This window comes from Lonchura striata, chromosome 4 (assembly GCF_050655825.1).
Source record: "Lonchura striata isolate lonStrDom1 chromosome 4, ASM5065582v1, whole genome shotgun sequence".
NCBI classification, from domain to species: Eukaryota; Metazoa; Chordata; class Aves; order Passeriformes; family Estrildidae; genus Lonchura; species Lonchura striata.
The window spans coordinates 70,700,300-70,713,232 of NC_140706.1; the positions used below are offsets into that span (position 1 = coordinate 70,700,300).

At 43.9% G+C, this 12,933-nt stretch overlaps 2 protein-coding genes across 15 annotated transcripts in view; one reads left to right on the forward strand and one right to left on the reverse strand.

Annotated features, from left to right (window-relative positions):
• The window catches only part of SHROOM3 (shroom family member 3), a 116,104-nt gene extending 106,346 nt beyond the window's left edge, over positions 1–9,758 (reverse strand). The window contains exons 1-4 of one of the 3 annotated variants that reach the window (XM_085579420.1): positions 9,627–9,758; positions 8,487–8,553; positions 8,071–8,313; positions 4,608–4,729 (exon numbers count right to left, since the gene is read on the reverse strand). In XM_085579420.1, coding sequence (XP_085435546.1) covers positions 4,608–4,729; positions 8,071–8,182 — 234 coding nt within the window. In that variant the 5' untranslated portion in view covers positions 8,183–8,313; positions 8,487–8,553; positions 9,627–9,758. Of the gene's footprint in view, positions 1–4,607; positions 4,730–8,070; positions 8,314–8,486; positions 8,629–8,869; positions 9,022–9,626 lie in introns of those variants that run through there. The other 2 variants (XM_085579421.1, XM_085579422.1) reach the window with 2 other exon arrangements.
• Positions 9,759–9,772: 14 nt separating this feature from the next.
• CCDC158 (coiled-coil domain containing 158) overlaps positions 9,773–12,933 on the forward strand; it is a 32,315-nt gene continuing 29,154 nt past the window's right edge. For 6 of the 12 annotated variants that reach the window (XM_085579465.1, XM_085579474.1, XM_085579473.1 and 3 more), the window contains exons 1-2: positions 11,193–12,491; positions 12,821–12,898. The gene's annotated coding sequence lies outside the window, so the exon portion shown is untranslated. Of the gene's footprint in view, positions 10,011–11,192; positions 12,492–12,820; positions 12,899–12,933 lie in introns of those variants that run through there. The other 6 variants (XM_085579470.1, XM_085579471.1, XM_085579475.1 and 3 more) reach the window with 5 other exon arrangements.

Genomic DNA, 12,933 nt, shown 5'->3' on the forward strand with positions numbered 1-12,933 from the left:
GGATACAGGGAACAGATGCAAAGAAACTTGCCTGTCAGTGTGTAAGATAATTTTATTTTGTTTATGGGGACTGTGGGCATTCAAGCGGGGAAAGCTATGAGCTCCTGGTACTGGGAGAACACTGATTCCCAGTGTTTTGATCAGAGACAGGGATAAGTGCCTGTGGACCAGCTGGGTACAGAATGGCCTTTTGAGTTTTTTTTTGTCAAGAATGGTGGAACAATTTCCATTGCACGTCACTAAGTGCTCTATGAGCTCTCTCAACCAAAAATACCAGAGAGGTAGCACAGGCAGGGGAGCCTTGTGAAGGCAGCCAGGTCCACCTCCTGCAGGCACTGACTGCTGTTCAGTGCATCAGTTTGGATCAGGCTCCAGACAAGGTTTAAACACCTTACAAGAATTCCAGATTATTTCTCAGGCTCTGTCCCAAACTATTCCCATTATTATTAAACTTTTATTGCTTCCTACATCCCTGCTGAGAGGTAAACCTCAGAGTTTGTGTCATGCTTTTGGCATGAGGTCCCTGCAAACGACCTGCCCTTTTGAGTGAAGGAAACCCACGAACTGCAGCACAGCATGTGAAAAGTGTTCCCACACAGCCACCATCCCAGGGAAAACGCTTTGGATGCTTTAATTTCTAGGCAAGAGAAACAACTCCTTTGTTAGGATTGTCAACACGGAGCTCAAAATAAAAGGGCATTTCAGAGGCCAGAACTGTTCCAAAGGTTTGTGTAGCGAGGAGAAACACGCCACAGAAATACCTCTCCTGGCTCCAAAATGGTTGAGACTGATTAACATTAATTACGTTTGGTTAAAAATTCTTAGAGAAAACTGAGAGGGAATGAAACCTTCTCTTACCAGTTTGCCTTCACTGCCTGTAACAGTCAAGGCTTTCATTTTTGCATTTTTGATCTTGCAGCTAAGGGTGAGCCAAAAAAGTAATTTGGAAATAGAAATCTTGGTTTACTTCTGAGTATTATCACAATTTTGAGGCCACAGAATATTGGAATCTAATTAAACACTTGGTATCACCTGCAATCACTTTGGCATTTGTCATTGAAGTTCTATTTCCAGATGAAAAAAACACTTGTTTAATGAAATTTCCACTGCAAGAAAATATCCCCAAATCGGGCCAAAATTACAGGGTTCTAAATTACTGAATAGGCATAATAAAAAAACAGAAATTCAGCTGTAGGACCCAAGGTCTATAAACAGAGGAGTGGAAGTCGCTTTAGGGAATCTGACTTCTACTTGAAGTAGAAGCCTTAGTGACATATTGAGGACACTGAGTTACTTTTTAAGCATAAACATGTTTAAACGCTAAAAACAAAACAAGCAACTGTACTGGTTTTGTTAAAAAAAAAAAAAGAAATTAAAAACTTGAGAAACTTCTTGCCAAAGGACTATTTGACAACATGTCAAATACCACAGAATTAATATGAAAGGGAAAATACATGGTGTTAATTTGCCTCTTTTTGGGCACTGTCCCACTGCTACCCAGGGACATTCTGGTGCTCCTTCAGGTACGGAGTTTTGGATATTTCCTTGAGGTGCAGCAGAGAAGGAACATGCAACTGCCTACCTTTTGCCATCCTTCCACTACTTTCCTGCTGGTACAACAAAAACAGATGTTGGGAGGACTCCACAATGCTTTATTCTGAGTCTTCTCTCAGGGAAAAAATGTAAGATGCAATAAATTTATGATCTGCCCCTACCTCCAGCAAAATAAATGATGAACAGATCTGCCTGGAGGACTTGGAATCAGCTGACAAGAAACTGTTTTGGTGTAGGGCTGTCTTTCCACAGGGGGAAAAAGAGCAGCATTAGCAAAAAGGATCTGTGTGCCTTAGCTAGGCAAATTCTGTACAGCAAAGGCAATCTGACTCAAGGGCAGCAAAAAACTTCCTCTTATTTGGAAGGCAATGCTAAAAAAATACACTAGAATATACTAAAGCTCTGGTAGCTGGCTCTCTAAACCAGCACCTTCTACCAGCTGAGAATAGAGGCCTGCTTTTTGCACATTGACTCCCAACTGCTGCTTCCCTCACTTTTGGGTAAATTCTTGGCATGTTACTGGTGGAGAAATGTGTATTTTCCAAGGGCTGCCCAGGACTGTGAGAACCAGTTTTTGTGCATGTGGGCCTTTTGTAAATTCATGCATGTGGGCCTTTTGTAAATGTCTCTTGGTTTTGAACTTCCATTAGAGCCTTTGGTCTGAAGCTGAGACACATCAGTACTCTGGATCCCCAGCAGTTCCTGAGGGCTAGAAAGAGCTACTGTATTCACATCGATCTGTTATCTCTCTAGAATTTCATAGCAATACATCAGTGTAACTTTAAGTCATGTTGCAAGCTGTCATGGGGCACCAGCTTAGATACTTGCTGAAATGTCCACTTTAATTTACTCTAAGACCATTTAACACCACTCTGTCAGTGCAAACAGACAGGTAAATAGACATAAATATAATTATTTGCTAACAGAACAGGGAGCAAAAACAGAAAATAAAACTTCTTAATTCTGAAAATTAAATTAAAATTAAAAAAGACATCCAGAAATTAAAAACTGACATCCATTTTTTCTGCTATTTTTATGTAGTATTATTTGGAACTGTTGTTAGATCATTCCGAGTGCCTGCATCCTTAATGGTCCTTTTCAACCTGCAACTTTCTATGATTTGCCAAGCACTCTTGTACAGAATTAAATCTGTAACATAATTCATCATTTCCCCACAGTTCCTCATTACTTCACAGTACACTCAGGCAAGGAACACTGAATTAACTAAATGAGTAATATGCAATTAATTCTGAGGCACACATAGTGAATTGAAGCACTAGAGGAATTTTTCAGTTGAAACTGGAAACCAGGAAACAGGACCTGCTTGAATGCCAGAAAGCAGAGCCATTCTCCAGCTCTGCATCACACATGCATGAGCAAAACACTGAAATGCTGACACTCGTAGCACAAACCAAGCAGGGACTACAAGGAGAAAAAAGGGAAAACCCCACCAAAAATAAAACCCAGCACATTTTTATGGTGTCTTTTCAGGAAAGGCAGGCACAAGTCATACAGCTCCCAGTGGCACTATGCACACTCCAGGCATGTTTGACATTAAGGGGCCTCGTTGTTGTGGAAACCAAATCCCATAGATTAATTAATGTTCAGCAGCCAGAGCCATCTCCCATCCTCTCTGTCTCCCTGCCCCCAATTAAAAACAAAAAAAGAAAAAAAGGGGGAGTGCAATTTTTACATCACAGAAGAATGTCAGAGCAAAAAGAAACTCTTTCCTCATGATTGCAGGACACTGCCAGGAACAGTGAACAGCCTATGTTAGTCCCAAGTGTTTATAAAAGAAAAACTATAACACCATTTCTGTGAGGCTGCTTTTGCTGTCTGTGGCTATACCAAACTGCCTCCAAGAAGGTCCTGCAAGAAAAATGATTGTGTGAAATTTCTAAAATCCCTTTATGATGAAAGGACTTTACTGGGAGCCCCCACTTTGTTTTTTATTTTCAACATGTCCATGTATTAATCACAACAAATTTACTTCAGTGACTGACAGTCTTCATGTGAATGTGTTTGCATGGGGAATTGCAACGGGAATTGAAAATGCAAAGGATTTGAACAACATTGATTTTGAGTATCAACATGTTCTTTTATCTGCTGCTGGTTGTGATCCATCGAGTTCCCCACACACATCCCAGTTTGCAGGAGAGAGTGAGATTGGACAAAAGTCCCTTTGTGCACTAGCTCAACATACACACTTATAAACACAGAATGCACCAGATTGATGACAAAGGACACATATGGTTAGGACCCACTAGAGGTGAAATTTCAGAATTACCTATATCCTATTTTTCAGAACAGCTTTAAGGCCATAGGTCAAACATATTTCAGATATTCAAAGACTTAAGGTGATGTTTTTAAAAATCCTTGGTCTTCAGCACCTGCATCCTGAGGTACCTGGTTAATAGACCAATTCTGATGAGAACGAGGAATTCCTTCCCCTTCAAAATATCCTTGTGAGATATGCTACTAGTTGCCTGTTGAGAATACCCAATCATCAAATAATAAACACCTTGAAGGTGCACCATACTTAACAGATATTTACTAAGTAGGGTGAGCAAACCACTTACGAAACAGGTGCAAGTATTTACTGCACTGTTTCACACACACACTCCTAATTAGCCCACATTCCACCGTGTGACTGAAAGCACTCACTGTGTTTTACCTCAGGAGTGGTGGGGCTGGATTACTGACCCTGCTCAGATATGCCACAGCTTCATGATACAAGATCACTTCACGAGAGTCCCCTACTCCCTCCCATTGATAGCAGTGAAATAAATACAGCTAGTTTCTGCAAGACACGATACTTCCTGTGGGACAAAACCCGCACTTGGATAGTTAAACAATGCTGAGAGCTCTCCCGTGTTTCTCAAATACACAGCTCCTGAGCAAAGCTGCTGGCTTGAACAAGTGCTCAGCACTTAAAACCCAAGCCAAATACAACATCAGTTATAACATTTCAGTGCTACTTCTACAACTCTTGCCCTCTGAGTCGGGCACCACTCCCACCTTGCTTGCATGGCATAGAAAATGAGAACAAGTACCTTTGAGATGATTAATGGCTCTCCGTGCTCCAGCCCGCCCTTCAGCGTGAATCCCCATGGAGCACCTCCGTGCAGCAGTGCCTCCAGGTAGATGTATCTTCCCTTGTGGGTGATGCTGCACTCTGAAGGGGAGACGCTGGTGTTAATGTTGTCTAACATCCTCATCTGTCCTAATTACATACTCAGGCAAACACAAAACCCACTCAGGCCGTCACAGAGCAACCAGCTTGGAAATCAAAGTCCCCAGAAGCCCACCACAAGTCATCCCTGAATACGAGAAACAAGAAGAGCCTGAGGTGGAAAGTTCTGCTTCAGAGTCAGAGTCCAAGGTGATGGGTTAAAAACAGCCCCATCAACATTTCACCACGCTGCTTCTCCATCAGGATTTTAGTTTCAGCACTGAGCTCTCCCCATTCCCAGCTACTCTGGGCATGAGAGTGTGGTAAAGATTTCTCTTCCTGCCTTCAGCAGATCAAATCTGTGGTTTTAAAAATGGGGGCAAAAAAAGAAAAAAAAAACCAAAAAAAGAAAAAAGAAAAAGTTTATGGATTTAAAAGCCCCTGGCCAGTAAATTGCCAAAATCCAAACGAATGCTTCATTTGTGATTGATTATCAGTCTTTTCTTCCTTTCTGCATGCGATTTACCATTACAATGGCCTTTTTGCCTCAGCCCACTGCACTAAAAGAATGGAAGCGTCTTCTCCCTCTCAGCTCTCAGTTACTCTGTTCGCTTACTTCACAATTTTCTGACTTGTCAAAAAAAAAAAAAGGCTGGGGGAGGAGGAAGGAGAGAGCAAGTCCATTCCTAAAACCCTTTAGAGGGCTTTAAAATGTGAAATAACTCCATACTTATTGGATTAAAGAGCAAAAAAAAAAACAAAAACACTGTGAAAGCTGGAGAAGCAGGTGAAATGAATCCTCTGGGAAAAACGTTAAGGCAATAGCTGAACTCTTTTTATTTTCGGTGCTCTCCCCGATGAGCTGCCAGAGCTGCAGCAGCTACTGCTGCTCTGAGGGAGGGTGAGGAAGTGAGGGGGGGGGAGAGAGAGAGAGAGAGAGAGAGAGAGAGAGAGAGAGAGAGAGAGAGCGCGCGATGGATTAAGGCAAGTAAGGCAGTGCTGCCCAATTGTGCACATCAAGCACGCAATTAAAAAATGCAGTGTGGAAAAGCTGGGGCTCACCCTTTTATTATACCCCCGGAAACCACCATCTTTCTATTGTCCTTGCCAAGGAATTGTAACAATCCAAACTGCCAGTTGCTGAAAACACAATGGACCTGTTCCAAATCAGCTCAGTGGAGCACTGCTAATAATTCTGCTCTCATAAACCGCTTTTCCTCTCCATGGAGTCTTACCAGCTTCCCTGGACATATTCCTTTTCCTCATTTACATTGCCAGAAAAGGCTAATGCTTTCCCAATAAATGGAATAAGAAACAATACCAAAAACTCTGGATACTTTAATTAATGTAGGCAGTTACCTACTGTAGAACGTGTGGATGTGGGTGGTGGATCTGCTCTTCCATATGTGCACATAGACTTAGGGTCTTGGCTCATCACTTAACATCTATTACAGCATGTATCACTGAAGGTGTGCAAAACCTTTCCTGATTTTTAACTGGATCCAGGACAATAGAGAGAGGAGACCAGAGCCCACTGCCCTTTCTGTTGGCAGAGCTGAGGAAACACAGTAGTGTCTCCTTCTAAGGCAACCCCAGCTTTTGATCTCACCATGCATGGAATGTGCATTATTTCTCCTTCGGGTTTTGCAAGCTCTAGAGGACCTTCTGTTAACAAAATTTTAATGAACAGTGGGGGAAAAGCTTTGCAGCTGGGACTCTAAACCCAGGATTCTTTGCATTTGTCTATGGCACCCCATTCCCATTCCATTCCCTTTAAGATGTTACAGGCTCCCAGACCCTTCTATTTGCTCCACATGTCCCAGGTCTCATTCCCAATAGCCACGGAGACAAATGCAGAAAAGAGGACCCTCTCTTTATTTTTCATGGTAGATGATTCCTCAATCCTTGCTTATACTGAGCTTTGCCCCCTCAGCTTTGCTCCCAAGGGCTGAGTTTTCATTAGCCTCACAACCTGGTCAGGCTCATGGATTGCTATTATCCAGAACTCGCCCTTTAGCCTGACTCAAATCAGATTTCTGAGGCTTTACACTCCTAATGTTTCAGTGTGAAAACCCTCATTCCAAGCTACCACAAAGAGCAATTCATGTCCATGCTCTGCACAGCCCTTCCAGGGACAGGTGAAGGCTACAGGAGCTCTCTCAAGGCCATGTCTCCTCCTCTCCATAGCCAGCAGGACTAGGTAAGGCTATGTAAGGACACACCAGCCTGTTAACAGCCGAGGCACTTCTCTGGATTACACCCATTTTCCATACAAAACGTTTTTCACCACTCCTGTCTGTGGACACCAGATTTCCAGTGGGAGTTCTATTTCTTACGGGGTCTGCTGCATCTGATTATTAAAAATTATCAACATATTTCTGAGAGACAGTTGTACTTCTCCTCCAGCACTATAGTTCATTTCAAGTGTTGAATCCAACATCATTTTTGCCAAAAACTCCATCAGATTTGTCACCATTGCAAGCACAGGATTTTCTCCTCTTACCACCTCCAGATTCGGTATTTTTTCATCCTGTTAATCCAGCTCTAAAAAGGTCATATCCAGGTACTTCCATGTGTCAGAAACTCACAACCAGCTAAGGAAAGAGTTTTGAGCAATCACCCAAAAAGGGCTGCCAAGTAACGTGCTACTTCCTCAGCAGGCGCTTATTCTACATAGGAGTTCCTCTCAGTACAGAGCTGGCATAGTCCTTGATGGGATGCAACCCAAAGAGACCTGGACTCAGAAAAGTGCTTTCCACACAGAACAATATATTTGACACTTTGTACAGTTGTGGCAAAAGGGAAAATAAATTTGGAACAGTCATGTCAAAACCCTTACCATCATTGAGCACTGCACTCCTAAAGCAGGAAAAATTACCACTGATTTAACTTTTCTGAGGTCCCAATCAAACCCTGTATTTATCATCAATCAAGGCAGCTGGCAACTGCTCTGTCTGTTCCTAAATTCCTTCAGATATTCCAAGTTTTTTATGCAAATGAAGTTCCTCAGAGCAACACTGCCCTCGTCTGCTGAAACCAGAAACTGTTACAGTTTAAGCTGATCGACTTACATGCCAACATTTCCATAGTTAATAAGCATTTACTACACTTTTCCCTTTCAAAAATGAAGCAGGATCTGTCCCAAGCGTTTAGAGCGCCTGATCTGATCAAAGACAGGAAATTCAGCTCATTTTGCACACACCTGTTACTTTTGTCAGGAGAACTAAACACTAGGCTTAACTTAAATCCACCTGCTGCTGAATTCTATCCTGTAAGTTGAGAGGAAGAAGATTCACAATTTGTTTCTAAAGAGAAGTTTTGTGAAATAACGTAGACCCTCCTACCTTGCACAGAGACCCAACGAGTGACTTGCTGATGGCCATGCAGGAAGCATGAAAAGGCTGAAAAATAAGTGTTCCTTTTCCCTTGATCCGTGGTTTTATCACTGAAGAACATCTCTTTTCCTTCCAGGCAGGTCTCTGTGTAAGCTGAGGAGTGTCAGGAATTTCAAATAATGAACATCCTTCAGGCACCAGTGGGCCCAGCTTCTTCCTCTCTCCAGGAGTCCTGAAGCCATTCACCTAAATCTGCAGTAGGAGGGAACAAAACACAAGTGTCAAAAGATACAGCTCTCCTGGATCAGCCCAGGATCCCTACAGGAATTAATCATTCCCTTTTGGGGTAGGAATTCCCCTGGAAGTTTACTTAAAAAAAAAAAAAATGAACAAATAAATCAAAAATATGGCTTTCCTATACTTACCTACAATCAGCTGGGGCTGACTGTAATTTATCCATCTCCTCAGCTCTGGAAAATGTCAGTCTGGTATCTAAAAGAGGAAATAACAGGAGGGAAAACATGTTGAGGCTCTGCATGCTATCAAAGGGATTACAATTGCCAACTAACATTCAAAAGGTGCTTCCAGAGAAAAATTCCTAGGGCTACACAGGGAACCTCCACTCAGCTTCTCAGTTGGATTTGAGCTCATCTTCATTCCAAACCACAGAATAAGCTTGTTTGTCTGGATAGGCCTGAGGTAAAAATGTGAAAAATCAGACAGAGAAAGGGGAAAACAGAGATCTGAGAGTGAAAAGAAGGGAAAAGGGGAAGGCAGAGGGAAGGGAAAGCAGAGAAACAGAAGTAACCTGTGAAATCAATGAATCCACATCCTTCTGGTATTGGAAAAAAGCACTTGTCTTTGAAGTCTGAAAGGAAAGAACTTTCTTTGGAGAACAGGAAAGAAAATCTCCATTTAATATTGCCTCCAGCACAGGGCTGCTGTGGGTCGCTCAGCTCCTCAAAGTAAACTGAAAAGCAACAAGGCAAGGAGAGGAAGGGATCTGTCCCTCTAAGGGAAGCACGAGCGCTACCACAACCCAAGGAGGAGAACAAGGCTGTTTGAACTCAGACCCGCAGGTTTCCCCCCTCTATCTGAATTCCCATCTATCTGATGTCACCACTCTGCTGAAAACAGAGTTCCAGTCAGGAACCAGGAATCACAAAAGAGTCAGCACAACAGTACAACGTTCCCAGCCCAACCATTCACACCACTGTTAGAACCTTTAACCAACTCTGAAGTAGCTGGTGGGTGTGGCCCAGGTATGTGAGTAGTCTCTGCTGGCATAAATCAATCCCCTCCTCTGAAGCTCTACCCCCTCTAGGAGGAACGGATCATTTTAAACACAAGCAGTTGACACTTGCATCTAGATGCCTTTTCAGAGGCACTCCCAAACAGGAGGAAAGTTACACAGGAATTTGATCCTAAGAGAGTTATTCTGTTTCAAGAATGACAGGGGCTGCTGGGGGCTCCAGACCTGGACTTCCAAGAAACAAGAGATTAAAAAAGGCACCTGCAGTAAAGACAGGTGGTGTTCTGCAAAAAAAAAAAAAAAACAAACCCACCTTGCCAGGATCCTGATGGGGAAAAGATATCAAGTTTCCTGCTGAAGCCAGACTTTGAATAGCACATGGGGGAGAAATCGATCCCTGGGTACATCGTTTATTGGCTCTCCTTCATGCATATGATCGGCTCCTAAGGGAGGAGTTTGTTCCCAAGGCTACCGAGGGAGCAGAGGGGTGGAATAAGGAGAAGGTGGCTCCCAGCAGGGTTTGGGCAGTTGGATTGCCGGCCCGCAGCATGGAAAAATCATGAGGGAAGGCGGAGTGCCGAGTTCCTCCCTTTTCCCAGCCCCACAGTGAGGACCAAAACTTGAGTGCCCCATCCCAAATCCCGGAGAAACAAAGCCCAGCACTGCCTGCCAGAGGTAGGTGCTGACCCCCTTCCAGGTGAGTTAACACCTTTGTGTTAGCATGCTTTGTTAACACCTGGGACTGTTGGAAGATTAAAATATCGTTTGAGGATATCGTAGAGTTTTAGGATATTGTACGGTATTGTATTTACCTAAACACTCTTATCCCTGTAGATAAGAAAAATCTTTTTGTTGCTGCTTCTTCTGGGTGGTGCGACAGAAGTCCTTTCTCGAGCTGTATTCTGCTTGGGATTGCAGTGCAGTAAGGACAATGGAGATCTGAGGTCTGTTTTCAGCTGGTTAATTCTTACTTTTCTCCTTTTGTCTTTCAGTACCAGGTGGATGGTTTTTTTCTATTGTAAATGAAAATTATGTGGTACCCGTGACGAATGGTTATGCGCTTTAATTCTTAACCAGATATTTAAATAAATTAACATACCTGTCTGCCTCTTGAGTTTTCTCAGACTTAATCTCTCCAGCTCAGTTTTGGGCTCAGTTCATACACCTGTTCCTGGAAACTAGTATTAAGGTGGTCTTTTGAAAGTAATCTGAAATGAGGGATAGCCTATGGACACCTGTGTGTTCATTCCTGAAATCGAGATCCAAAATGGCACAGTCAGACATGTGGTTTCCTCTGCTGAAGTGAAGTAACCACCTCTTGACTCCACACCCTCTCCCTCACCTTGAAAATAACTAAACAACATGGAAAGTTGTCCTCTCTGCCCAGACTAGTGTAAAAATGAAAATATTCCAGCTTTTATTACTGAACTGGATTCAGGGCAAGATACCTTTGAATATTTTGCTTTTTACTCTCTGGGCTTCTCTTTGGCGGGAGAAAGTCCCCTCACGCGATTTCTGCCTTCAGTCAGCTCACGGTCACCCCTCCAAAATGTCCCACCTTACTGCCCAAATACAATGTGGAAAATAATCCAGGCCCTTCCCTATCCCAGTGAGAGGACCTCTGTCTCCAGCCTCAAGCACCAGCATCGCGAAACCACCTGGGACCCCGGCCCACAAAACGGTGCCCACGCCGTGAGGGGACAGCGGCCATGTTGGGGCCGGGGGCTCGGCGCCGCAATTCCCGGCGCTGCCGGCGGGTTTTCCAAAAACAGCCGGCGGCTCGGGACGGCCCCTTCCCGCGGGGGGAACAGGCGGGAGGAGCTTGGCGGCTGTCCCCAGGGCGGGCTGGGTCGGCAGCAGCGCCCTGCGGAGCCGGGAGCGCGGAGGGGACGGAGAAGCGGGCGTCCCTCACGGCGGGAAGCGGGAGAGCCGCGGGGCGCCTCCCCCGGCGGCGCCTCGGAGCTGCCGTGGCGGGGCTGAGGGGTTTTCCTCCTCTCTTCGCCTTTCTGGCCCCTCAGGGTCGGACTCTGGAACTCAGGTGTTATGTGTATTAGATACAATTCGCGCCATTTCTAGTATGATATATGTGATATTGAATATTGGAGTATACACGTTTGTATTAGGAGTCCCCCCCACCCTCGCAGGCGAAACCTGGTGTGTATTAGAACCCGATTTACAAGTAAAAGGATGTGGCTCGCCGGGAGATGGGCCATGTCTGGAGAGACAGTGGACGCCCAGGCGCTCGCTGATCATCAGGTGAACGACCTGAGATGGATATCATGGAAATCCTCGGGCAGATCCATGTGAATACAGCGTTCCCGTACATTTCATCAAGGGATTCTACGACTCCGGACACTGAATTGTTCTTCCTCATCACCAAAAAAGAAAATCTTATTAACCTATGGACTCTGAAATGAAGAAAAGACTGCCGGAATCTTGGCCTCGGGCGGAATTTTTCCTGTAAAATCCACTTGTGCCAGGATAGAGGTGTGTGGGCACAGAGGAAAACCTGCTGGGGCTGACTCCTTATTGCACACCCAGGGCCCACCCCGGGCTCGGCTCTGTTCTTTCTTTGTGGCTGGCTAGATAGAATTCGATTGCAAAATAAATATTTTATTTTTTTCATTTTAATTTGGCTGGACACATTTTCATCTATAACAAAGGACTCCGATTTTCTCCTCAGTGTGCCCACAGGAAGCACCCCGGGGCGGCTGTGTCAGTAGAGGGGTTTGCTGAAGGTGTTAAGTTAGCCAGGTAAGGCAGGTGCTGCTGGGGCTGCCTCTTGGCCTGCGGTGTGGTCACCTGTGCTCCAGAGGACGAGTCCACAGGAAAATCCAAATAAACTGAGCAAGAAACCTGTCAATACCTGATTTAAAACTGCCACTATCAGATTCCTCTTCTTTACTTCCCCCTTTCTGTCTCTTTCCTCCTCTTTTTTTTTTTTTTCTCTTATTTTCCTCTTCTTTTTCTGCCTGCATCTGGGTTCGCCCTGGCAAACCAAACCAGAAGATTTGGAAAAGGAGGGAAACATATCTCCCCTTAAATAACTTCAATTCCTCCTGCAGTTTTAAAATTAGGTGGGCAAGAATTAAGTTGACTCTTAATAGATTAAAAAGTAAATGCACATATTTTTCTTTATAGGTGCTGTTCCAATGAGCAAGAATATCCAGGAACAAAGGTAGTACACAGGATTTGTTTGCAGAAAATTCCTGTCCCTGCTATGTGTCTTTATTTTTCCCCCAAAAGGTAGAGCTTGATTTTAGTGGGTTTTATACAGAGTTGTATATCTAATATTTCAAAGTTCTCCCACAGAAGGGTCATAAATGAGTTTGAAAATTGATGGCAAACTGATTGACTCAGACTGTTGAGTCAAACTGACACCACACCCTCAGAAATGGAGCAAATAATCCATTGCCTGATCAATTCCAGTAAAATAAGACAGTGTGAATTGACTCAGATTTCCTTCCTTTTGGTTTTCAATAAGCAAACTCTCCTCTTATTCTACAGTTTCTCTCAGAAAGGTGGAGATGTGCAGAAGAAGCTGCATGAAGTGAGTTGAAATTTGGGACAGCTTCTTAAATTTAGGTGAGTCCTTGTCACTGCCGAGTCTTTGGACAGTT